Source organism: Alligator sinensis, unplaced genomic scaffold, assembly GCF_000455745.1.
Source record: "Alligator sinensis unplaced genomic scaffold, ASM45574v1 scaffold957_1, whole genome shotgun sequence".
In the NCBI taxonomy this organism is placed as follows: domain Eukaryota; kingdom Metazoa; phylum Chordata; order Crocodylia; family Alligatoridae; genus Alligator; species Alligator sinensis.
Window position 1 is genome coordinate 537683 of NW_005842039.1, and position 27948 is coordinate 565630.

The window sequence follows — 27948 nt, forward strand, 5'->3', positions numbered from 1 at the left end:
CTGACCGGGGCAGGCAGTGGCTTCTCCCCGAAGTGAAGCAAGGCAGGGATGGAGGCAGGGGCAGGGGGCTGGCATGGGCTCCGCTGGCTCTGGGGAAGTGCTCCCTTCCCCGGCCCTGATGTGGGGGAGGGGAGCACTCCGCTCCCCTGCATCAGGGCAAGGGAGTGGAGCACTTCCTGGGAGCCGGTGGAGCCCACACTAGCCTTCCCTGGTGCGTGGCCTTGAAAAGACTGTGCGTGGCCACACTTTTAGTTGTGTGCGGCCGTGCACGCATGCACCTTAGAGGGAACCTTGGTGGGAAGGATGACCACAACTCTGTTAGACGTTACAGTAATAATATTTACAAGGACCTCTTACAGTAGTATATTTTTTATGGGTCTCAGGGAAGGAAAATATTTACAGGGTGACTTGTGGTTGAGCTCTGCTCATATGGTGCAATGCAGCTCATTATATTATCACCTGAGTATTATGTGGTAGAACATTTTAGTGATGGCCAGAGCTGGAATTTCACTTGATAGAAACTGATAACCGATATAGCAACTATTCTTACTGAGGTTATGAAGTTGCTGAGAGACGTGATTTTTTCCTGCTACAACAGTGCAACCTAGGACTGTATCCATACAACTCTTTTTTTTTTTTAAATAAGTTTATTACTACTCTATTCCAGCTCAGGTAAGATTTAAATGTGCTTTTAGACTGTCAGTATGCATGTACCAATTGGTTCTTTGCTCTTTAGGTGCCAAACATGAAATAAATGTACTTGCTTATTCCACAAGGGAACTTAATGTGACCTTGACAGTATGGTACCAAGAGGACTTAGCTAATACTTGGGGATTGTACAAAGCAAAAGTTTATTAAATAGCCACAGCTTGGATTTCAACTAGTAGCAATAAAAAAAAAGTTGGCAAATATTCCCAGACACCCTCTTAAATAGGAAACACTAGAAGCTCTTGGCACTGTTGCTCAGCTGCTCCTCTAAGCCTTGGCTGTATATGCTCAAAAGTGGTTTCTGAAGAGCTCCTTCCACTACTAGTTATTTGTGGTGTCAGGAGCATAGTTGACTTACTGTACCGATATCCATGGGCCCATGCATGCCAGCTTGATTTTTCAGAGGGGAAAAAATATTGTGAAGATTAGCAGAACTGAGGTGGCGAGGCCCAGCAGGTGTCACAGATTTTAGAGGCCTGTGACGATTAAGAAAAACTGTTAAGGAATGAACTTCTGTGAAATTGCTTAGTTGTTATGAAGATTGGCACTTCATAGGTACTGACTGCATACACTGAAATGCCACAGGATAAATGATTCTCTCCCCACCCTCCCCCAGATGTGTTAAATTCTAAAAGTTTTAATGTAATTATGACCAGAACTGCTTTCCAAATAAAGCTGAGCACAATCATTGTATAAGCTGGGTAGTAGAATCTGGAGTCCCTACAGGGAGATGTCAATTTTCAACATGAATAGCATAACTAAGGCGGGGCAAGTGGGGGCACCAGCCCCAGGCACAGACTAGTGAGGGGGGTGCCAGAGTTGCCCCCAAACCCAGGAATTCTTGCCATAGCTTGCACAGCCCTGTCCTGGCCCTGCTGAATCATAGGAGTAGGTGGGGTTGGCCCTTACTCAGCAGTGTACCTGGGGGGCAGGGCAGAATGGTGCTCTCCCCACAATCCTGGGGAGGCTGCCACAGGAGGCACAGCCCTGTGGCCAGCAACAAATTTGGTGGGGGTGGAAAGCAGCAACCTGGGTAGCAGGGATGGTTCTCAGGAAGCTTGGCCATGGGGCTGCTGCTGTCTAAGCCAACATGGCTATAGCAGCAGTGGCATCAGGCAGAGAGCAGTGGCCACTAAAATCTTGCTCTTCCTTCTTCTCTCTCCTCCCCGCCACATTGCTCTCCAATGGTCAGCATGCCCTGTCCCCCATCCCAGGTACTGAAGGAGCTTGTTATGCCTCTGTTCAGTACCACTGCTATCCCCCCCCCCCCCCCCCCCCCGGGTCTTTACAAAAATAAGGGCTCGCGAACTAGTTGAGATTCTATACAGCCGTGGTAAATGGATGCACAGGATCACTCAGGTCTTCAGTTGGCGGTTGTGGCTTTCATTTAAAAATGTGTTGCTTCTCTGGTCAGCTTCTCAAGGCTGCTGACGTCCTCCAGATGAGCAGAGAAGATGTGTGTTTTTAAGTAAAAGCCACAGCAAACAGCTCCAAGGCTAAATCTTAATTTGGCAACCCAATGCAAATTAGGTGGGTTGTGAGTCACTTGGACACAAGTGATCTGGGTGATACTGTATTACTCTATAGCACTCAAATCCAGGTAATATGGTATTTAATATAGCACCCAGATGCAGCCTCCAAAATGTGTACTGCAATATTTCACAAAGTTTGTAGGTTTACATCTCACTGTATCAGGGTCAGCCACTTTCACACCCTCTTGTAGTCCCCACTTTCAGCAACTGCTACTCCTTCCCTCACTGCTGTTTGCAGCCAGTTACTATCAATGATAAGATGCTAAGCTGACATAATTTACTAGGTAGCTATTTGTTTGTGAGAGAAGGACAAAGAATCCTTGATTCTGACAGGTAAAGGGGTAGAGGTTATACATAGGGGCGCACCAATAGAGATTTTGGAGGCCAATACCAATAGCTGATTTTTAAGTAGGCATATTGGCTGATACAGATTCGATTTCTGATACAGCTGCATGCAGCTAGTAAGTCTCTGTTGAGGTGGGAGGGAAAGGGCGTGGGGGGGGCAGATCAAGGCCCTGCAGTGAGGGAGTGAGTGGGGATGGGGTAGGCGCTGCACTGGGTAGGGCAGGGCATGGGACAGAGCTGCAGTTCATCTGGAGGGGCATGGGTGGGGAGCATCTGCTGCTGCTGCGTGCACCCTGGGAGGGCAGAGAGAGGAGCATGTGCCCCCAGATCTGTGTGGGGTATGGGCAGGGTGGGCTGGGGCTGGGCCAGGCTCTTCTCAGCAGGACTGGGGCTGGGCTGCACTTGGGTGGGTGGCAGTAGCACTGGGAAGGGGACATGGGGGGGTGGTCTGCAGCCACCACAAATTTTGCTTTAGCCCTCCCATAGACCCACCTGCTCCAAGCGCAGCCCCAGCCCACCTCACCCTCCGCTATGTGCTGGGAAAAGCCTGGCACAGCCAACCTGCAGTTGCAGCCACCCCCACCCCACCGTGCAGATCCAGGGGCACATGCCCCCCTCCCGGGGTGCATGTAGTGGCAGCTGCCACCTCCCCTATGTCCCCTGGATGAGCCACAGCTCTGTCCCACTCCCCACACCGCTCCCTGTCTCAGCTGCACAGCACCTGCCCCTGCCTCTGCCTCACTCCCTGTCTCACCACGGGGGCACCCACGGCTGTGCGCACACAGGGGCATTTATCAGCCAAATTGTTGACCACATCAGGCCATTTTCCGATGCAATCAATTTTTTTTATATTGGTGCCGATCCGATATCAGACCGATATATTAGTACACCTCTACTTGTAGGAGAACAAATCTTTCCTTGCTTTAGTTTTTAATACAATTTTTAGTGCCTTGCTTTCTTCCCCAATTCTCTTTCAGGACTCCTCACTCTTCTGAACCAGAGACAAAACTGATGACAGTTTTGTGGTTTTTTTAATGGAAACTGCAAAAAGTGGCAGTTTCTGTGATCACTGTGAAAAATGAAGTTTCCCACAATTTTGAGTGCAATCACCAAAAAAATACAAAAAATATCGGAATACAAAGAAAGTGCAGCAATCCCTGCAGCCGTAGAACACGTGGTTTGAGAGAAAGCTACTGAGAGGCTGAGCTACTGACGTAGATTCAGTGAAGAATCTGATTCCCCAATCAGGAAAACGAAAAGGTTTCAGAACCATCTGTTAAGAAACCAGATGCAATGCCACAGCAGTGCTTCAGTCTGAAGACCAGTGATTGGCCAAGCAAGGGGCAGAACTGCTGGGGTCCTTCAACCAATCAGTCATGAGGGTTCTCCATGAAAAGATCATAAAATTAGCTTTGTGTTGCTGTGAGCAGCCCGTGAAAATCCCATTTGTCTTACAGGGATTTAGGTAGGTCCCTAGTCATAGGCAATAGTTGGCATATGAGGAGGAGGTGTTTTAAAATTTTACCAAACCTGGACTTTCAGATAATCAAGCCTAAAAAAAGATTGTGCATACAATCTGGTTTAATTAATTGCTTTTTCTGTTTTGGAAGTGTCTAAGGCTAAGTACAGACAGTCAAAAAGCCCAACGCTGAATTGATTCAATCTTTGCAGGTTAGTCTAAACTGCGTTGAGTGAACCAGTAAGCAAGTGAATAGACATTCACTTTTGATTCTGGAAATGTAGCCACATGCCTGCAGTGGCCCAGGCCAGAGGCTGGGGGGCACTAGAGCAGGCCTCCCTCCTGGGCTTGAGCCAAGCTAGCCCGCCCACCCTGTGAGTTGGGGTTTGTGGGTCATGTGCAAAGCATCCTGGGATCCTGGGGGACTATGAGTTAACTTGACTCTGGAGAGGATCTGGGACAGTATTTCAATAAATTAATTTAAGCTAAATCAGTTAAGTCTGAAGTTGCATCCATCCAGGTTCATCTTAAGCCAGTTTCAGCCATTTTGAAAGTGGTTTATGTGCACTGAAATTCTGTTGTGTTTCAGCTTTGAACCAGTTTCCGATCACTTATATTGGTTTATGTGTTATTTCTGTCCCTACCTTAAGTGTTGTGTTCTTGAACTCTTGCTTCCTAACCACAGGAACTGGAAACTTTGTAAAAGCTCTGAGTTTTATGAATTTCATGATTCCAGGAGCCAGGGCTTAAAAAAAAAAGAACTCAGATACTGTTAGAGGTATCCCAGAGGTTTAAGTTTTGATTTTCCAAGCTGAAGTGTTGGGGTATTTAAGAGTGTTCTCCAGAGTCTTTAGACACAGAGTGGATTCTTGTTAACATAATTGAAAGACCCTTGCCATTTTAATATTGGCAGCTTTACAAGGTGGTTGCTTATTCTCCCTCCCCCCTCCCACTCACCCCTCTTACTATGATTTTTTAGGGAATGCCCATTCATCGATTTTTATTTTAGGAAACTGTAAACTCTAGAACAGGAAAATGATTTAAACAGTTGTGTGACCATTTAGCTTTTTCAGAATAGTTCTTATAAGAAATTACCAAATCATGGCCTCAGAAAAGGGGAAGAAAAAAAGGAATGGTTTTCTTTTCCCTATTTGGGGATTTTATCAAGAGATGTTCAATATATTTTTTTTTTTTAAAGCATGAAGAGTATATTTTAAATTATTTTGGGGGACAGGAAATAAGAGTTTGAACAATATAAACACATTAAACTGTTTTTGTCCCTTCCATCACATCTATCAACTGGATTATTAAATAAAACTGAAGCCAGTTTGGTTAGAAATTAGTTAGCCTCAGCAACCGAAAACTGCTACAAATCATTTGTTCTGTCTGAAATGAGTTTTTTGACAGCACTAGAGCCATATTCTCTGGAAGATAACATTTTTGTTTGTTTTGAATCTAGGGCAATACTTAAATAACCTGAGATGGTCTCAGTCTAGTTCTTTGTAGCCAAGTGCCCATATCAAAATTGGCACCATCATGAAAGGGGAATTGATAGAAACTGAATGAACTCACAGGAGGCCCTAATGTAAGCCAGATCTGAGAGTCTATTCTCATGGTGCTTCCAATCAGGTCAAAAGCAGGAAGTACTGAAATTCCTGTGAAGTCTGCAGTTTAGGTTCTTTATATTTCTGTGCTGGTGCAGCAAGCATTCCCAGGGAGTTGCTTGTTGTTTTGTGTCTTGTAGATGATACTTGTTAATTATTTGGCAGCAAGCTTGGGCTACTTAAGCAGCCTGAAAATGGACTGTGTGCTTCAAAGATTACAAAAAGTATGCTAAACTCAGAGCAGCTGCAGTTTTACAAAGCTGTAAAGGTGGCACTGATTTAAAGGGCCCTGTTAGCACAAGGTTTTTTCAGCCTATACAAGGGATGCTTTATTTAAACATTTGAAATTTTTTAAAAGGGTCAAATTGAGTGCCTGGCCTTTTTTGTTATGGAGTTCTTGTGCAGTAGGTCTCACTGTACTGCATTCTACAATTAAAGCACTTTAAAAAAAATTAAAATTCTTCTAGATTTTAATCCATGCACTTTAGAGTGGTGCTGTTCACTAGGGCTTGAAAAATGTGCTTTCCCTAACCTCTGTCCTATCCTGAGTAACTCACTTATGCAGAGAGAGTGACATTCTAAGGGGATTGGAAATGGTTCACAATATTATTAATGGTTTCTTCATCTGATTCACATGTTGAAGATCTTCACTGACTTTTCCTTTTGGTGGTTCTTGTATATTTCAGACGTGTTATATATAGGGAGATTCTCTCTTTATGACAATGAAGATTATGAAGAATTCAAAGTATTCAAACTATTCAAAAGAATAAAAATATATATTTAAACCTGCTGTGGTAGATGCTCTTTCTCTTGTTGTGGCTGAGGCTTGCTTGTAGCATCCTGTTTCTAAAAATATTATACATTAACATAGATCCATGTATGGGTAGAAGTTAGCTATATTCATCTTTCAGAATTCATATAGCTATTCTAAAAATACCCACCGCTTCAAAGATGTCTTTTTAACTGTATAGATGTCCAGGGAGACCAGAGAATGAAAATGTTACATATAAGCACATCCAAAAGGCATGCTTGTGCAGCATTTGCATGTGATGAGCAACACAGAAATGAAGGAATTCAAATCCATATTTAGCAATGTCTCTTTTTTTTGGAAAACTATTGCCTAATATTTGTTTGAAAATCTACAAATGGAGGAGGAGGAGGAAGCACTTCCTTGTACATACGCAACTTGAATTATGAGTACACTGACATACCCATTGTAGATACTTGTAAGTTAGTATCTCTACCATGGTTATATTAAAGGGTATTTGTATTTCTGAGCCAATAAATCATCTCTACCTTCTTTCAACCAGCGTGCTTGCTAATAGAACTTGAGTGACCTTGCTAATGTTGAATGTTGAACCTCTGCCTTCAGGTACTGAGCATTATGCACAATACCATGTTAAATATCTCTTAGGTTGCTGATACACTAAAGAGAACCAACTAACTGGAGAAACGTTTAGGGTGTGATACTGCAATCCATCCATACTTATGCAAGCAGTCCCATTTTAGTCTGAGTTTACTTGTGTAACTAAAGATTGCAGGATCAGAGGTGTTTGAAAATGGTGCACATGAGAGAGACTCCCCATGATCTTGCTGGGTTTTGGATCCTGACTATAAGTGATTTAACTATGTTTCCAGGCACAGAAGAACAGTAAAAAGAGGATATTTTTTACCTTGTAAAGTAACAGCCTGAAGATTAAAGGGGAAAAAATCCACTAGCGAAACTACAATAATGCTTCCTGTTAATAGCAGAGGTAGGTTTACAGATAAAACTGCTGTTAATGCAAGTAGAGACTTAAAGAAGCAGCAGAAATCTTACTTCCCATCAAAATGTGGAGGAAGCTAATAAAAACTGACAGATAGGTGCTGGGATTTGGGGGGGCAGGCAGGGATGGGAAGAAAGAAACCACCCTTAAACACTACTCAATTGAAAGACAGCGGTAAGTAGTCCGTTTTTTTATGACTTCTGAAGGAGTTTTCGAACACTGAAAGTATTGCTAAGTTTTGGGCCTAACCTAATCCCACAGATAGCTATATAATTTTATTACATTCAGACTATGAAGAGTATCCCCACTGATTAAAGGACATTATTGTATATGTTTCCCGTGCTTGAAAAATGTAGTTTCTTTATTTTACCCTGTCCCTTAAACCAGTGTTGCAAATTATTTTAAGTAAAATAACCAAAGTAAATGAAAAAATACTTTGTGGTTACTGAAAGTGGAAAAAGGCACCTTTCTACTAATTTTTAACAGTACATTCTTCTGTAAAGGTGGCTTAAAAACTGTTTAGCCCTGTTCACATCAGAAGCCAAACAGTGCTTTGTAAATTTATTTGGAGGGGGGGTCCTTATTAACCTAATTAACCATTGACATCACCAAGTTGTTCATTATCCTTGTGCATATAAGACCTTAGTTTAGATTATTTTAATAACCTGATCCACCCCTGGTGAAATGTAGCCACATGAGGCTTGATGTCAAGGGAACTTATTTATTGCATCCAGTGGTTCAAGCCTTTAGCTTGGGATGTGCTATTGTTTTGATGCTGTTGCAGCTACAGAATCATAAGTAATTCTTAGACAGCAGCATTACCAGCATTATTCACTTTTTTCTTTTTTAAATGTATATTATACTGATTCTCAACATTTTCAGGGTCATGGCACCCCACTGCCACTTTTTTGAATGTGGTGGCACCCCTGGCTGAGTGAAACTGTTCATACTGAGTCAGCTTACTCATCAGGTGTTTTTCAACCAGGTACTGCTATTTCCAAATGAAATGGCTTGAGAATGGCTATGCCATGTATGCATTCTCCTCCTGCATCCGGGCTCTCTAATCAGCTTGAAGCAGGCAGGAAGCTGCCTCATGCAGTGCAGTAAAGAAACAGATTTTGACTTTGGTTTTCCAAGGGACTCTTTTGAAGTCCAATAGTTGTATTTGTTTCAAACAAATGTAATGTGAATATTCTTATACCAAAAAAAAAAAAAGTTAACATAACTTTTATATTAATCTCCTCTTATTGTTTGTAGGCCTGTTCATTTTGCTAGGGCTCAGAGCAGACTCAGAGGTCTGGCTGTATGAAGTAGCTTGTGGGATCAGGGCCAAAGATCGATACAACACGTAGAAGCCATTTGGATAAATTGACTCTGAGATCTCCAGCTGAATATGAATTATTTAATGTCAGCAGATCACCTCTAGTGAATTGTGATCTTGCATTCACCCTTCAGTCATTTACTTTGCATAATGTAGAGTAGTACATTAAGGAATCCAGGTTGGAATAGAAAAGCATTGTTGTAAATCTTGACTTGGCTGTGAAGTTTAAAGTTTAATCCTATAGTTATTGGGCAGGCAAAACTATTAACTGCCATGAGAATTTGCCTGGTTATAACTGAGGATTAGATGCGTTTATGATATCAAAAAAAATTGATTAAATAAGGATGAAAAACTGATAGGTATCTACTGTTTAGCAGAAAAAGACTGTAATCCAAGAACTCTTGATATTCATCATCTCCACCCTTTTCTGCTACCTGTAGGCATTAGCAGCTGTCTTTGGAGAGCTAGGTAAATTATTACAGAAACAATTTGCTGCATATATTAATTCAAATGATTTTAATGAGTTCAGTTCAGCTGTGTTGTGTGTGTGTGTATGTGGATTTCTAAAGAAAAGACCCAAAATTGACTAAAAGGTTTCTTTTCTTGAGGTTAAGAGGAAGAAAAAAAATGACACATTTCTAAACAAATTCTTTAAGTAAATACAAAATAACTCTTCTAACTTTTTTAGGCATTCCAAATAATTTAAGAAAATATCAGGATTATAGAATTTTGCTGAGTATCTAAAGAAAGGTGCAGGATGGGCATTCTCTTAACTTAAGTGGCACCTTAGGAGTTTATTTTTTGCTGATAACGCCATACGAAAGGCTGCAAAATATACGAGGCTACTGAAAAGTCAGCCCTGATGAAAGCACACAACAATTTCTTATTTGAAATGTGTGACATCAGTATGTGCGAACTGGTACCATTTTGGCTTTTTAATAGAGCCACTGTAAACAAAATCCCAATATTTTAGTGGATCTATCCATTAACAAGGATTATAGCAGGTTGTTGATAGCACCACTTAAGTATGTGTATGGACTGCCCTCTCTGTTGCCTTTTCTGTTATAAAAGTTGTATCCAGGCAAGGTGTTTCAGTGAGCAGTAATATTTACCACCCCTCCTGTCTAAATGAATCAGGCTAGGATAAGGAAGGAAATATGGTATTAATGCTAGTCTCATGTATACTCATAAAGCAAAACAGTGCAATATATCTAACTTAAGGTCAACCAGATTTAAGCATCCCATTTATGCCCTATGTTGCTGTTTGTTTCATCTGAACATTAACTAACATTTCAGTTGAATATTTGGGTGGCTTTGTCTTCTGCTAAAGTAATACCATTTGATTTAACGTGAGTAACCAAGTATTACTTTGGGCAGCAAAGCACCCCATGTAATTTATTTCAGAGTATTATGTAGACCTTTGGTGCCTGCCACTTTAAGCACCTGAACAGGGAGCAGAGCAGCTGGCAAGTGACTGCAGTGCCAATCAGGAGAGTCGCATGGCCAGCAGAAGGCTACCTGATTGGAAGGAGGGCCTAGCTGCTAGGGAATAAGAGCAGGCACTGAGAGGTAGAGCCCACAGTTGTTGCAGGGAGCTGGAGGGATAACATCACCCAGCTGGAGCTGCTGCTCTCAGAACATCTGGAGGTAAAGGGCAGGAACTATGGGGATAGAGGAGGTTTCTAGTCCTGGGAAAAGACCTAAAACTACACCCTGCTGGGGTTGGATGGTGTGGTGGGGCTTCTTGTGGCAGGGCAGCTTCCAGGAAATGCCACACCTGTGCCTCCCCAGTGAAGGGCGAGTATGGGGTGCCAGAAAACTTCATCCCCTGCTGCCTTGTGGGTTACCCCATGGAGGGGAAAGGTTAGGGGAGCACACCACAACAGAAAAACATAGGAGCCCAGGCCCATTGAGTGGGGCCTGAGTCGGGGTCTAGGCTTGTCGACAGACACCTGAGGCCTAAGGGGCGTGAGGCCCAGGAGCCCTAGTGAGGGGTAGATTGTGAGGGGCTAGAAGCCTGTTGAGGCATAGAGCCCAGAGTGTGAGATGGGGCCCCAGTGAGGGGGCAGGTAGCCAAGGTAAATCTCCGGACGCCTGAGGCCAAGTTTGGGCCAGAAGCTGTGTGTGGCCCAGCAACGGGGCTGGGAGACTTGGGAGTAATTTGGATACCATCTGCGAAGCATGGGACATGGTATATGGGGAGATTCAGAGCCATAGATAATGCCCTAGTCATCGGGGCATAAAATGGGCAACCTCCCACAATTTTCTATCTTCTTTTTAAATCAAGGTGAGGCAGGCGACTCAGGGTAGGCTGCCGCAGACAGGTGGGCGGGCCAACATTGTGACTGGCCTCCAGACGGCCCCTGTCACACAGGCTAAAGCCACATACAAGTGTTATGTTTGTTCCAGGGGAGTTGAAGCTCTCATAGAAACCCCACTGGTACACATACAGGTGATCACACAGTTTTACCCAAAACAAAATTGGTAGTTCTGGAAGAAAAATAACTCATCTCTGACCAGGTAGAGGTTGCTCCCTGAAGAGTTTCTCTCTCGAGAGCAAAATACCTGTACACCTCTCCACTGTTCAACTTCTTCTGGGGACCAGGAAGTGTCGAGCAGCGGGGGAATGCTCCCAGCACCTTCTCTAGTCTGGGGTCACCTTTGATCTAGGGAAGCCATGGGGAACAGCAGCTGCTTGCCTCCTTCCAGTCCCTGGAGCAGTCAAGGGCAGGGAAAGGCTCCTGTGCCTTGGCCAGACCTGAGTCACCCCAGTCTGGGGAGGTCAGGGGAAGCATCTTCTGTAAACTGGGAGGTGAAGGAAGAAGCAGCCATCCTCTGCTCCCTGACTACTCCCCAGACTGGAGTCCCTGGGGTGAAGCAGAAGTGGGAGATTTGTTAGGTTGTTCCTTGCTCTCTGCCTGCTCCTCTAGCCTGGGTCCCAAGGAGGACAGGAGCAGCAGCTGCTCCCCATGCTTTCCTCAGATGTGATCACCTGGTCTTGGCAGCAGGCATGAGGGGACAATTACAGTCTGAATGCTTGTACTACTACTTCTCCTGGGAACATTTCTAGCAGTGGAAAAAGCCAGTTTGTAGCTTAACTTGTCATCCAAGTGTTTAGTATCTTGCTTTTCCCAGTAAGTGTTTGCTAGTAAGTATTTGGTATCTAGCTCAGGTTTTAGGCTCCAGATTGTTTCATGCTATTTTAATTTACCTGCCACCCCGAAGCTCACCTTCAGTGTTTTGGAAATGCACGCAGTGGGTGTTATTAATGATGCGGTGATGCATGCAAAGTAAGAGGGTGGCGTAAATGCCTTCCTGCTGCCTTCAGAGTGCAAATTTGTGAGGACTGATTTACTCCTGGCAGCAAATAGCATTTAACCAAAGGAGGAGAGAAGAACTGTGTGTGTGTACATGCTCACATACACAGAGCTTATTCCTTCTGCTGCAGCTTATAACATGTTTTGCCTGTGTCTGGAGAATGGCTTTTTAAAAACTACCACTTTTCAGTTTGTTCTTGCATGCGCCAGAACTGATACTAGAAATTGTTCTTTCCAGTTGTATCAATAAAGTACCTGATCAATTCCAATATTCCATTCTTCAAATGCAACCCCAAACTTTATATATTTGCCCCCTTGGAAATGTACTACTTATATTTTACTTCAGCTAATGAGGTTGTGCACAGAACCAAAATGAGTTTGGTGGATGGGATATTGGCACAATCATCTAGTCACTTTTCTTTCACTACAGAATTATCAACTGTTTATTTCATCAGTGACTGACCACAGCACTCACCACCCTGACATTCAACCTTAGATCTCATTTGCAGAGTAGCAGTTTGAAGTCTTAAGTTATTTAGACTCTTTAAAGAATTTGTAGCTCAGTGGTCTACAGTTTATTTTCTTTTTCAAAAGGCCACACACGCATAACAAGAGACAGACAGACAGACAGACGCAAAGAGGTTTTGGGTTGGTTTGGTTTGGGTTTTTTTCCGTCTTTCTCTGACTGGTATCTGTAGATAGTCACCCACCTAGAATTTTACTTCCTGTTGGGTTCAAGTTAACCAAAGTGAGCCCTTTCAAACAGCTGCTGTACGTGGATATATATGGTCTTATATTAAAAGACCAGAGTTCCTGGTTTTGCATGGTTTCATTTCAAATCCAAGAGCAATCTTATAGTTTCCCAAGTGGTGTACTGTTGTAAGGGCTTGCTTGAATGATGCATATGAATATGGAAACAAGTATATGCTTCCCTGTATCCTCTGAGGAAGGCATGGAGAACGCCCAGAAGCGTCCTCCATTTTTTTATGTTCAAATTTGTGGCTGCACATCCTTGCAGATTTGCTTGTCGATTTTATTGTCCTAGTACAGTGGTTTTCAAACTTCCTAAAGTCATGAACCCTTTCCTCTGTTGTGGGACTCCTACCCCTAGCTTCGCAGGCTGTATGAGCTGATGTAAGGTCAGGTGACCCTGCTGAGCAAGGGCAATGTACTATCTCCCCGCCCACCACCATTATCCCAATCCATTTGCAAAACCCATGATGATCTATTGAGGAACCCGATGTATGTCACTGATTAAGTGTTTAACAGTTTTAAAACCATTATCCTAGCAAATTAGGTAATGTAGTAAGGTGTGTAAGTGATGTCATACAAGCCAATACTTGTTTGTGTTCACAAATCTATGCTTTCCAAATGACAATCTGAATTTGAAAGTTCTTTACTAATCAGACCTCTAAGCTTTAGGAAAATGTGCATTTCTGTTAATTTCATTGAAGAAAATAAATCATTCTTAATTTTCCCCCAACACTTAGCAGTGCAGACCCAATTTTGCAATCTCCATAAAACAGATGAGGATGCTGTGCCAAAATTTGCAAAAATGCCCAGTATTTTTTTGTCTGAGGTTTTACAAAAAATCAATAGCAGTCCAGAATATAACCCTACTCTCCTACCTTCATGATTTACTGGCAATATTTCCTCAGTTAAGAATTATTTGGTCCAAGTCTATGTTATGTCTTGTTCTTGGTTATCTGAGCACTTCAGTGTATTAATTTATACCTCTTGCATAAAGACAGACTTTACAGGGCATCTCCTCATTACATACATACTGCCAAACTCATTTAGGTGAGTGTGTTCAGAGCACTGGTGGGAATGGTGCAACTGGGTAGCAAAAATGAGGGCAGGATATTAGGCACCCTTTTAGGACTTTCATGCCTCCTGTGTGGGAATTCTTTTAATGAGCTCTGCTTATTGGAGGCTTAGTGGATCTGTGTGGATTATAAATAAATTAGATTTTCTTTTTCTCTCTAAAAGCAAATCTAATGTAGCTATTTGGAAGGTGTTTTGTATTATTATTTGCAACTTTTCTTTCTCCCCACCTATTTTAGTGCACATGATCTAGCCATCAGAATGTCTAAGAAATTAGTGTGATACAACAACATTTTCTTTAACTTCTGCTGTAGCCTTCTTCCAATTTTCAGCCTTCTGGAAACTGCCCTGCTGGGCTGGGCGGGGTTCCCTGCTCCACAGCAGGTCTGGCCCCTCTCCTCTGCTCCCTGGCTGCAGCTCCTGCAGAGACTGAGGGCTTCTCCCCCCCACTCCCCCACCCCCCAATGCTAAGCAGGAATTCCCCCCTTCCCTCTGCCTTGCTGAGGTGTCTGTGTATTAGCTAGCAGACCACATGCTGGGTAGGTGCTGAATCAACATGTAGCTGGTAATGTCCCTCTGTTTTCTTAATGGGGCGATTAAACACTAAGTTAGGGCTGATAAACACTTTTATCACTTGGCTGGCTTGCTCACTTGTCAGTTTGCTGACAGTATAAAGAAGCAGAGAGGGAGACTGAAAATCAACAGATGCATGCACTGCACCCCCCCCACCCCTCGCTTGCCTCAGAGTGCTAGCCTGGGGCAGGGAGTTGGCAATACTCCCACCCCTTGAGCAATGAGTAGGGAAAAGCCTGGGACAGTGCAGGCAGGATGGGAGTTTACACCCCTCCCTAATCAGAGTGTCCTGCTGGGACCTGCCATGCCCCCCACATTTGAAAACCCCTACTATTGTGAAACTTGGGACACTGAATACACGAGACACCGCAGGCATTTTAGTTAAAGTGGCTCCCAAGAGCCAGTCTAGTTAAAACACCGCCACCCCAGAGCATGTGTATAGATGCCCATGGATTCTAAAGCTGACTTAGACTTTTAGTTTTGCTTCCTGAAAACTTTACTTCTTTTTTCTCCAAGTATAATAGAATTGCCGCGTGGCAATTCCTTGTCCCTGGAGCTGAAGCCACACCCTAAAGCACTGCATTTCTGCTTAGTTCATCATGAAAAACTACGAGGAAGGTCACAAAGTTAACAAAAATAAAGTGTTCTTGGCACAGTGAAGATACATGAGGCACCTTGATCTGGATTGAAAACCAAAAAGCCAAAGGAAAACCTCTTCCTTTGGTTTACAAACCTGCAGATTGAGGGTCTGAACCTTGGCAAAACACGTTTTTGGTTTTTTTGTTTTTTAAATCTTTTAAAGATGCAAGTTGTCCATTTTTTGCTGCTGTTCTTGCTGTCGTCATTGTTGTCATTTCTAATGGTGCCCAATTTAAATCTTCATGGCTTTAGTTAATTAGGTAGTGCATTTCTTTGCCTCAAACACATGCAGGGCTCTTTATAGCCGTACACTAGGCAACTGACAAAAAAAAATGAGTACTCATCTAATTTACAGTGCCTGAGGCTCTTCCTGTTGGTATTTTTACTTCTTCCCTCCTACTCACATTCTGGGCCTTCTAGATCACTTTATTCCTCTTTTTAACTCCTCCCTCTATACATTAATTTACCAATCCCTAAAGTTAGCAGTTACACTGTGGATAATAAATGCAGTTAGCTAGCTAGCATTGTGTTGCTGTTGAACTGAAATTCAGGAAGTTAAAAAAAAAAAAAAAAAAAAAAAGGAGAACTATGGATGGCTGAGGAAGGAAAACAAATATTTATGGATGTAGGCCAAGGTAGGGGTTTTTTTTTTAATACCATGCAGTTGTAAACCAATTAATATGAACTTATTTCTGTGAGCTAAAAGATGCATCCCTGTGTGTGCTCTGTGTTTGCAAGCATAGATTTTAAGTAGCCCTTCCTGAGGAACAGTTAGAAGTGGACTGTGTCACTGATTAGTTAAATGGGCATCATTGACCAATGCTATTGAAATACATGTCACTGAATAAGTGTTGAAAAAGCATTTGACTTTTTTACTAAAATAAAACCGTTGCGTGTTAGATTTTTCACAACATCTGCAGTCTGGGTATATTTAGACACATGTCTAGTAAAGCAGGTTTATGTTATTAGTGGAGTACTCTGGGTTTTTTTGCTTTTTGGGCAAGGTTTTAGGAACTGGTTTGAATCCAAGGCTGGCAGTTCCCAGAAGTTAACATAGACTACATATTCCCAGAATTGATGTATATATTTTTAAATATTATGGAAAACAATCCTGGGACAAGGTATTGTCTTGCCCTTTCAATTCAAGCTCTGAGCACACCTTATAAACACTGAATATGCTCTATTAACTATGCCAGGATAAATTACTCCTCCTGACAGGTGATTCAGTAGCAGACTTGGATAAAAATAGGACTACTAGTTCGAAAAATTACTTAGATTTTTAAGTAACTTTTCAGCCCCCAGCAAACATTGTGTTGCCCCAAGGATGAATGTTTCCTTGGACAAGAGTGATAAACAAAGCACAATAAATGTGAAAAATGCTCCTCCCACACACTGAATTGATACGCAGATTAGCCTAAAGCAAGGATGTTAAACATGTGGCTGGTGGGCTGGATCCGACCCATGAAACCTTTTTTTCTGGCTTGCTGGTAGTCTAGACTATCAGAGATTGTGGGGCATGGCTTGTTGTCGAATTTGGGGTCCCTAGATTCTGCTGGACATGGCAATCACTGGCAAACCCCTGGACATGTGCTGCTACCCAACCATAGCCCTGTTTCACTGCCCACTTCTGGACCCATGCTGCAACCTAAACATGGCCCCATGACATTGCATGTCCTCAGACCCATGCAGCTGCCCAGTCCTGGACTTGTGCTGCCTCTGTGCTGTTGTCTGTGTGTGGCTCTGAGCTCCCAAATGTAGCTCCATCCTGCTACCTGGGCCTAGGCCTATACTGCCTCCTGAATGCAGATCCATGTTCCTGCCCAATCATGGCCTACCGCAGTTTTTTGTTGGTGGTATGGATCTGGCCTGGGAGGAGCCCCTGCAGTCAAGATTGAGCCCAGGCTGAGTTTGACACCTCTGTCTGTAGTTTAAATGAGTCTTACTGGAATTCTGTGTTTCATATTGATAATACCAAAAGGTCACTTTGCCAAGAAGCACTTTATGCTATTTCTGTGTATTATGGGTGCATCTGCTTTTATACTATGGCTTTAAACACTGAATAAGACTGGCCGCTTCTGGTGGAGTATTACAGGTGGCACACTTGTTGCAAGATTTCAGTGGTTCCATGTACTAGGAAAGAACATCTCAGACTTGAATATCTCCTGAGACACTACAATGCTAGTCCTGAAGACATTTCCGCACATATGAATGAACCTATTGTAGCCATTGGGATTTCAACGTGACTTAAATTAATTGCATGGGTAAATGTGCATACATGATCACACCTGAAATTTGCCTTCTGGAAAACATTTAAACTGAAGGAATTTAGTGACAGACTCACTTGACCAAGAAAAAAGTATACTGAACACTTAATCCAACTGTTTTGATTCAGATGTGTTATACTGCATGTTAGCTTGCATTGATTTCAAACAAAAGTAGCATATTTATGATCACAGAATCATAGAAAGTCATGTTGAAAGGAACCTCAGGGATCATCTAGTCCAACCCCCTGCTCAATGCAGGACCAGCCCCAACTAGATCATCCCAGCCAAGACCTTGTCTACCTGACTCTTTAAAACCTCCAAGGATGTAGATTCCACCACCTCTCTGGGTAACCTGTTCCAGTGCTTCACTACCTTCCTAGTGAGAGTTTTTCCTAATATCCAACCTAAACTTCCCTTACTGCAACATGAGACCATTGCTCCTTGTTCTGTCATCTGCCACCACTGAGAACAGTCCAGCTCCATCCTCTTTGGAACCACCCTTCAGGTAGTTAAAGCTTGCTATTAAATTCCCCTTCAGTCTTTTCTTCTCCAGACTAAATAAGCCCAGTTTCCTCAGCCTCTTCTCAGAAGTCATATGCCCCAGCCCCCAAACCACTTTCATTGTCCTCCCTGTTAGGAAGCTTTTTCAGTGTTTGCTTTGTTCTGGATCTTAAATTATTTATCATTCATCCTCTCTTCGGTGGGAAATACTTTAGGAAAGCTTTTGTGAGAGATTTTGCTTTTATTACTTTGCAACTGAAGTTAAATCAGAGTCCAAAATTAGGACCTAAACTCAGACTACAGCACTGTTTACCTAGATGTATACCTGACCTACCCAAACTGTTTATTACCCAATACCTCCCACTGACCTCATGAAAGACTCCTTTGAAAATTAGCTCCAGCTGTGATTGGCTTCTTTTATTAAGAGGTTCTTGTTAAATTGGTAAGGTTGCAGGAGGAGTTGGTTGTGGGATGTTCACTGAGGGTCAAATATCAATTGAATGAGATGGAAGAGTGAATGATACGGCATTTCAGGCACTACATCAGATGTTGTATATACCATTTAATCTCTTCTAGTTTGGATTTCTATACACTGCATTGCCAACCTCAGTATGAAATGGCACAAATCTTTGTGGTGATTGCAGAGCCATTTTTTCTGATACAATGCTAATTTTAATTTTGAAAAGGGAAAATGAGGCAGTGATAAATGGGGTGTGATGTATTTAATTAAAACTAAATTTTAACAGATCTCAACAAGTTGTAGAGGATTATGCTTCTGGAGCTAGTCACAAAAATACATTAAGACTTTTTAATTTCCTGCTAGCATGTTATAATCATCAATATATTTTTTGATAGAATGATGCTCTGTATGTGGGTTTTTGTTTTTTTGGTTGGTTTTGCATTAAGCTTTCTTCATGCAAGGAAAATAACATATCGGCCTCTCTACTTGGCAAAAATCACATCCTGTTGGAAGAATCTATAATAGCAAGCTTTTTTCAGATGCTTATAATAGACTGCTTGGAGAATGAAATAAATTGTTAAATGAGAAAATGCCATTACTAAGACTTGGTACTTGCCTTTTCATTTTTCTATTAGCTTGGGTTATCTGACAGGGATGCCTATATGTAGATCTAGGTAAGCCAGTATGCTAGTTTGACAGAAGTAATTGTAGTGACTAGGGGTGTGCAGCGCTCAGGGCAGATCGGCCTGTGCGGGTCTCTTTAGCACTGCGTGGGGCCCGTGGGACCACTGCAAAGGCAGCGCATGGGCTGGGTCTTCCCTGTGCCTGGGCGGGGGTGGGGGTCTCTGCACTGCTTTTGTGGTGTGGGGCAGAGCCACCAACACCAGGCGGGCCCCATGGGAGGGGCCACAGCCGCTCAACCTGGCTCTGCAGGGCCCCCCAAAGTGTGGGGCCTGGGGTGGTTGTCCCGATTTGCCATACCCTAGGGACAGCCCTGGTAATGACCAAGCAAAAGTTGTTCTCTTCATTTGCATATCCAAAGCAGCTAATGCTAGCTGATTCAGAAGCATTTTGGTGATCTCTTAATGTGACAACATAGCATCTTTTTTTTTTTTTTTTTTTTTTTTTTAAATAAAGCCAACTTATTACTGTTTGGCTAAATAAGAATACATGTCTAGGACAAGACACTGTTTACTGTGAAATCTGGGACTGCCTTCTAAAAAACAAAAATTATATGTGGCGGTGAAATAAAACATACTTTACGTTTAATAATAAGCATATACGTTTAATAATCCCTGTAACTGGCCATCATTTATGCTTTGTTTTATTTTATTTTACAGGCAGCAGCGTCTGTCCAAAGATCCTTATAACTGCTAAGTCTTGTCCAGCAAGCAACACAAACAGACTAGTCAAGCAGAATGCATGCAGTGAAGCGGCTCAGGGAATAAATGGAAGCGTGCCAGTTAAACAGTCCCCATGTTCAGCTTCTAATCCAAAGCCACAAGGTAAATACAGACCCAAATGCTTTGTTTCGGTGGGTTGCTCTGCAGCTAGTAGTTCACACACATTTAAAAAAGAAAAGGGAAAAAAAAACCCTGTTGAAGTAACTGTCTATCTGAGGGCCTGGACAGATGACAGCATTATCCCACTATAATGGTATCAAAAAAGCAGCAGACAAATGATAAAAAATCCTAAACCAAAGTAACTTCCTATGATCTGGTGGAGAACCAGAGGTAAAACAATGAAAGTTATACTGATTTACATTTTGTCTGTATATGTCCATCCTAGGTAGTCATTTGTTAAATGCTGCCTGTTCTTCCGCCATGATGATGAGATGCTATATGTAACTTCCTACTGTGTGTGACCCACCCTGAGGTAGCTCAACATCTGTCCATTCTTGATCCTAATTTAACCTATATCAATATACAGAACTGATGTAAATGATAGAGTGTATCTTTCTGTCTGTGATCTAATACAAGAAAAACACCAAAATAAAAGAGCACAAATGAAAACAAACATGTTGTGTATTGTTTTACTGAATCTTAGGAAAATAAGGCTGGAAAAAAACCTCAGGAGGTCCTCAGGTCCACCCCCTGCTCAAGACAGGATCATCCATATCTAATCCATCCTATCTAATATGCTTATATAGCTTCTTGTGAAGTGATACCAGATCATCTCCAAATGGCTGCATGGCAATGATTTTTAATCACTATGACATGCACAGTATTTAAATAATGAAAAACTGTGCCCACAACAACTCTGAGTAAGGATGCTTGGGCTGCTGCAGACTTAAGAGATCTATGTAAACTTTTTTCCTCCTAATGCACTATGACTTTCTTTGCATCTATGGGCAAGCAGTTCCTCATTTGGCCCAGACAGTGTTTGTTGAGAGTGAGTTCAACAGCAAGCCCTCTTGTATGTTAAAATAGTAGCAATGGTATTTTCCAAGTGGAGTCCTGCTTTTCATGAGCTAAAAGGATGTGAACTTATATCTGACCTAAACCAGTGGTGCTCAACCTTTTGGCCGTGCAGGCCAGTGAGTGGCACAGGAACTGTCTGTTCAAGATTGAGTCTTGGGGTCTAGTATTGCCTCCTCTCTGCCCCGTGCTCTGAGATTGGATCCCAGGGGCTGACTCTGCCATCTCCTGCTTGCCATGTGCTGGGATTGGGCCTGGGGGGCCCATGTTGCCCCCTCTCCTGTCCCTCAAACCAGAATTGGGCCCTGCAGACCAGCACCACGCATGCCCTGCCCTGCATGTTGGAATCTGGCATTAGATCCAGAGCACAGGTCTCAGGGTTCCCCATGGGTCCAGAGACTTGGTAACCAGGAAGTAGTGCCACCATGCCCTCACTGCCAAATTCTCGGACCCATGGAGTCTCTTGGGCTGGATGACATGGCATTGTAGGCCATAACTGGCTTGCAGGCCAGAGCTGCACAACTCTGATTTAGGCCATGCAGTTGAGTAAAAAGACTAGTGGTAAAATGAGTCTTTCAGGGTCTGACAGAGCTGGAGGAGGAGCTGCAAAAGTACATTTCCCTCATTCCTAACAGGGAATTATGCATTCACTACAGATAGCTTTTCTGGTTCAAGTTGAGTTAGGACATCTAACGTCAAGTCAAGTTTTGCTTTGTTTTGTTTTTTAAATCTATACTTTAATATAAAAAATCATAGCCAGGAATGGTTTTACTGAGACACACATTTGTTCATGGTTTAAATGTTGCATCTGCTGATAGTAACCAAAAACCATTGTCACCTAGCTGTTTGGAGACCATCTGTTTTAGTCAAGTATGTGACTATGCTTAAGTATCAGAATGCCTAAAATTTAGGTGCTGAAAACTTAAGTGATCCAAATTGATGCCCCAGATCTATAGCCTGGTACTTAGGGCAGTTAGAAAACTGGATCTGTAGATTTGAATCCCCTCATCTGAGGGTTTGTAATCCAGATCTCCCACTTTCTTGATCCAGGAGTGCTCAGCCTCTGGTCCACAGGGCTCTCCCTGGGTCTGAAAATTTGGCAGCAGGGGAGAGGTGGCAGCATTAATTGCCACAGCTTCCAGAACCAGATCTGGCATATAGAGCCAGATGTGACATGTGGGATCCATGCTGCATGAGGCCTGTGGACCATCCCCACCCACAGGATTCAGCCTACTGACTGGCCCCACACCACTCATTCAGCCTGTGGGGCTGAAAGGAGAAGGACCATGGCTCTAATCATTATGCTATTGTGGAAAAGCAGGGCACCACCACAGTTTTTGAGCTAAACTCAGTGCTGTTTTGCTGAAGTAGATGTGCCGAAGTCTTTGTAAGCTTAGGGAACTTTGCAGTCCAAAATAGAAATGCCTACTGAGTTTTGTGGTTTGTGGTTCATGGTTAAGCTTCTTCATTCTTTGGAACTTAAGTGCCTGAATTCTACTTAGATCAAGTTTAGGGGACTACAAAACCAACTTGGATCTTGCCTTGGCCTCCAATTAAGAAACAAACTAATTTCCGTTTGCTTTCTAAGGCCCCTGCTACATGTTATGTACATTACGCAATTAACTGGTTAACTGCACAATAAATTTAGATCAGCCACACATGCAAAGTAATTATCACATGAAAAAATGACTGTCCAGTTATAAAAAGAGTCTGCCAGCTATAAAGTTAGTGCTTGAAAATGAGCAACAACTCTATAGCTGGTTTCTATCTAGCTTCAAATTGAATGTGTAGCAAGGCCTTAATAGACCCATGCCTTCCTCACAGGAATTCCCATTGCAAGCAGCACTAATTGAAAAATATAATGTCTTTTGCCTGTGCTGTCCCTAGCCTGGAGATAAATACAATGTTCATTCTTTGCAGTAGTGTTCCGTTACACTTCACCCTGCAGTTAGAGGGGAAAGAAATCTATAGGGGTTCAGGACGAGACTTGTTTTATTTATGAAGCACAAGATCAAAATAAAGCTGTGATCTTATTTATAGAACTCTTGATAAAACATTCTTATTTACAGTCAACAGTACTAAAAGGCATGTATAAACATTGTCCAGCTAAATGGCCTCTCTATACTGTTCAATGGCATCCTGTTGTAACTTATTCTCTGAAAGAAGGCTAACCATAATATTGTAACCATATCTTTTTTGAAAACCATCTTTTTTCCTAAGAAAAAACATAAATCTTTACTAGTGGGTGAAGAGAGAATAAGCAGCCTGATTTTAATAACATACTGTAGATTTCAGAGCCTTTTAACTTTTAGAGAGCTGTTGTATGATATTGAACATGATTCATTCAAGTGGTTTTGCTGCTCTTTTATCAGTCTGCTGCCTGCATTTGAGAAATACCTACTTCAGAAAGTTGCACTTGCAGGAATGTTTGTAGGCTGAGAAGCAATTAATTTCTCAATGCAAAATGGATTTTGTACCACGTTTTTTGGCATGCCTGAGTGTGTTATCTTCTGTATGTTTCTCTCTCGGAAGGCAGGGATTTCTTAGGGTGATATTTTTTATTGGACCAACTTTGTAGTTGGGATAGAGTTAGACACACTTTTGAATGCAGGTCTGACTGGAAGGTTTCTCTCTAAATACATGCAAAGACTGAAACTTATCTAATTCAGGATTTTTGTGTGAGCCTTGTCTGTGATTTAAATGGGCAGAGCAGAGTAAGGAATTTATGTATACATTTATGTGAGCCAATTACACTGGTTGGGTTGCTCATGTTAGAAGTTTGGTTTCTTACTGTTTAGGGGTGCACAGATAGCCAATTTTTAAGGAGGCATGTCAGGTGATACCGATCTGATTTTCGATAACCAGCTGGTAAGTTTGGTGTGGTGGAAGGGGAGGGGGGAGGGAAGGGGCTGAGGTGGCAGATCACAGCCCCCGCAACGAGGGAGGAGTGGTGCAGGGCCTGAGGCAAGCACTACCCAGCCGGGGTGGGGTAGGCAGGGCACAGAGCTGCCGCTCATCTCAGGGGGCGATGGGAGGGTGGGGTGGCTCCCACTGCTGCGTGTGGCTCAGCTGGGAGCTGCTGTTCCAGCAGCTTGTCCAGCACTCGCCTGCTCGTCCAGGAGGGCATGGCAGGAAAGGGCATGTGTCCCTGGATCTGTGTGGGGCAGGGCAGGCTGGGGCTGGGCAGCACCAAGCTCTTTGGGCCAGGGCAGGGCTGCACTGGGAAGGGAGCTACGGGAGGGGATTGCAATCACAAATTTGCTGTAGCACCTTCCCAGCACAACCCTGCCCCACCAGGAAGAGCTTGGTGCACAGATCCAGGGGCATACCCCCTCCCCACCCAGATACCCTCCCGGACAAGCAGTGGGAGTCGCTGGATGAGCAGGCAAGCGCTGGATGAGCTGTCAGACCAGTGGCTTCTGGCTGAGCGGTGTGAAGTGGCAGGAGCTTCCCCCTGGACAAGCTGCAGCTCTGCCCTGTGCCCACTCCTCCCCAGCTGGGCAACGCTTGCCCCAGCCCCTGCCCCATTCCTCCCTCATCGTGAGGGCCTTGATCTGCCACCCCAACCCCTTCCCTCCCCCCTCCCCTTCTACCACACCAGACTTACCAGCTGGAGGCAGCTCTCCATGCTGCCAGGCTGTGCTCCTCACTGCCTATGCTGCACTGTGGCTGTGCGCATACACGGGCCATTTATCAGCCAAATTGTTGGCCTGATATGGCCGATTTCCAATATGGAAAATTTTCTTTATATTGGTGCCGATCCAATATCAGACCAATGTATTGGTGCACCTATATTACTGTGGTAGCTTTAGCTGACAGGTATTGTACTTTTATTTATTTTAAAATACCAGCAGAAAAAGTTTTCCATATGGTTTTTTGGGAGGCTGCTTTAGTCTTGCAAACCTTAAATCTCCCTTTTTATTGAAAGGAAATAAAATCACAAATGTAAATTCTAGAGCCAGGTTTTTTTGGTTGTTGATAAATTAATGTTATTTAATGATTAATTTAACTGGCTAATATTTAGGAAATAAAATGAGATAAAAAGAGAGAGATGAAAAGAGACGTGTGATATATTTCATCAATATAGGTTTGCTCATTGCAAGGAAGATTAGTGTTAAGTTTTACTGTCCAAAGTCCTACTTGTTACCCAAGACTTGGATTTGAAATGAATCATGCACTCGGAACCTGTTTTTGTTCAGTACTGCTCTTTGGTCTCTGAGAATTAGCTTAAATCTTTGGAACCTAATCACTCACTGCATACCAGTTCTGGTACAGACAGATCAAGTGAATAAACTGCTGCCCGGAATAGAAAAATATAAAATTCTTTTCCTTTGACTTAATTTATTTCCTGGCATTTTAAGGAAAAGGCAAGGTTGCTTGTCTAAGAGCATAAGTAAAATAATAGCTTTTGTTATATAGCATGGGCTTACAACAGCAAATAAGCACAGCAGTTCATAGATCAAAATTCAGTTTTTAATGTAGTTGGGGCTGAATTCATTAGTTATTTTGAAATGCAGACTGAGTGCCTTAAGCTGAACGGGAACCAGAGGAGGGGGTTAACCATGCAGGCTGGATCACAGAGGAGGCAGGCAACCATAGTCTATGCCAGCTGGGCCCTATGCATAGTTTTGCATTCATTTTAAAATAGAGTGGACTTTAATGTAGCCTGGAGGTGGCAGATGTAGGATGACTGGCCAAGCACCCCTCTGAGAGGAAGAGACTTAAGTTCTTTCAATTCAGCTGGAGGTGAAACATGATGCTCCAGGAAAGTGGAGCACACAGCTCTAGGTTGTTAAGAATCAGCTCTCTTGGAGCCCTCCCTGGGGCCTAGTTAGTCTACAGCAGTATGATATTCACCCAGGCAGGAAGTCTTCAATGCTTAACTAGAACAAAACAATGCAGTGCATCTGCCCAGCAACACAGGCTACTTTGAGCACATCAGACCTGTCCTGTGCTTTCAACTAGAAAAGTTTTAATCAAGCTCAAGGTCTCAGGGCTCACCTTTAAGGGAAGCAGTGACCTTGGCCTGGCATAGTTAAAAGAACACCCTATGGAGGGTGGAGACTAGTCAACAGTTTTGCTCCTCTGGCAAAACTATGGGTAAGATAAAGCTGGTCCTTGCCTGAGGCAGGCAGACCTTTCTTGAGGCGGATTTTAAATGTTAAACCCAAAGCATGAGCTGTGGGCCATCGCAGACTTCATCAGCTTCCACTCCAAGTACCTGGTGCAGATTGTCTAAACAATGTGGAGCAACAACAAAACCCTGCTGAAACCAAGCATTCTCTCCTCACAGGAAGAGGATAAGAAAGCAAAGCACATCTGAAGGATGTTTGTCATACCACTTAATGGCCTACTAGAAACAATTTGTATACTACAATCATGACTAGTATACTGTAAAAATAGACCAAATGGTTAACTTCCTTTTTTTGCTGCATCCGGATTGCCAGAAGTATAATGCACTTGCTGCAGCACAGATCCATCTAGCCAGATGCTTTAGACAATCAACTTGAGGGTGCTGACAGTGGGCAAGGATGTACTCATCCAGGGAATGTGTGGGGTAGATGTTTTCAAATATTAACATTTTTATTCCACATTCTCATTGAATCAAGGTGTTACAATACAGCTCTTCTGGCTAATATCAGCCAGAGTGGGAGAAATTTAAAATGAACATGAGCCTTAGTGTTTAGTAACAAGAAAAAAAGCAAGTCAAGACTTCTCTAGTGAAAGGACAGTAGGTGTTGGTGTGAAATCTTTGGGGTGGTGGAGCCTTTATGCCTATTTGACCTTTTCATAGTGGTACTTCCTTCTTCACTTGCACTTGATTGCACAGCCAAAGTACTCTTTACATTCTGATAACTGTTTTGGTTACCCATGTCTGGCAGTGATCATTTTGGCATAATGGTAGGTTTCTCTGGGCTGGATATGCAGCTTGCATCTCTGGATGAGCTTACAGCTCTGTGGTGTAGAAGCTCAGGAATTTTTATTGTTGAACAGTGCTTTCAATTATCTGGGTTGACTTACAATGGTCCAGTACTTTCTCTTTGTTTTTCAATATCCCTACTCTCTGTACACAGGAAAATAATCTGTGATTAAATTAAATTGTTTCAGAAGGTACATAGAAGGAGGAATTAATGGAATTTATGTATTTTTCATGGTCCATGTTAAATGGTTCACCATATTGGAAGGCTTATATATCAGATTTCTCCTTTTTCAGTAGCTTTCTGTGAGCCTTTTGAGAAACGTGTATTTACACCATTCTTATCCCCAAACTTCCACAAAGACCTTGATTTATAGGAAAAAAAATCATATTAAGAACAGATTAAGGAGATGAGATTAAAAAACTTGCTTTTTATGAGGACTGGGGTGGGACTTTGATTCTCTCACAGTTCTTCTCTTCAGGTTGACCAGGCATCCCAATGAGCTAGAATTCAAAAGAATGGTCCTGCTGCTTCTCCTAATTCTACTGAAGTGATGACACGATTGACATTGGCCAGAAGGATGTTTGAACACTTCTGTTCGCTATCTGTTTGGGAAGGATTATGTATCTGATTTTATTCCAGACTGTGTTGGACCCAAATAAAAGAAAATATATTTCTGCTCCAAACATACATACCTTTTACTTATTAAGCACTGTTAAGATCTTCAGCTTTGTCTGTTTTCATGAATTCTTACTCTAACATTGACTGTTTATCAAGTAGATGACCTCTGTAATTGGTGTACAAAACACATTGCAGTTACCATGCAGAATGCACTGCAAGACATGTTACTGCACATCTGTTTAATTCTGGCCAGTAAGTCTACCCAAACTCCCTTTTCCTTGTAATCTCCTGCCCCAGGGGAACTGGAATGCCCACACTCAATTATGTGTCCTGCTTTTTCCCCAGCCAGTCTGTCTCACATTTTTCAGCTGTCTCAACGCTTTTGTGAGTTCAGCTAGCTAGCTGTTCAGCTTCCTGACAGTTATCTCATGCTCATTGGCCTAGATCTGCCAGTCCTTCTATGAACTCCCTGAGAGGATGGAGAACAGTGAAAGAAAAACTGCTCCACAGCACTAAGTATGTGCATGAGTAAACATACTTAATTTCTCAGGAAAGTCTGTCATCATGGAAAACACTGGTTAGACAATTATGTTCAGCTTGTTCAGTGTTTATAATGAAGTGATTTAAAAATATGATAACATGGGAGTTATCCATCCAGGGCAGATAAATTCTGCATCAT

General features: G+C 42.7%; 1 protein-coding gene across 13 annotated transcripts in view; it reads left to right on the top strand.

Moving 5' to 3' along the window:
* FGD4 (FYVE, RhoGEF and PH domain containing 4) overlaps positions 1-27948 on the top strand; it is a 146060-nt gene that overhangs the window by 63142 nt on the left and 54970 nt on the right. For all 13 annotated transcript variants that reach the window (XM_025202866.1, XM_025202868.1, XM_025202861.1 and 10 more), the window contains one exon: positions 19654-19818. Coding sequence is in view for 7 of the 13 variants with exons in the window: in XM_025202861.1 (XP_025058646.1) it covers positions 19654-19818 (165 nt within the window). In the remaining 6 variants the exon portion in view is untranslated. The remainder of the gene's footprint in view (positions 1-19653; positions 19819-27948) is intronic.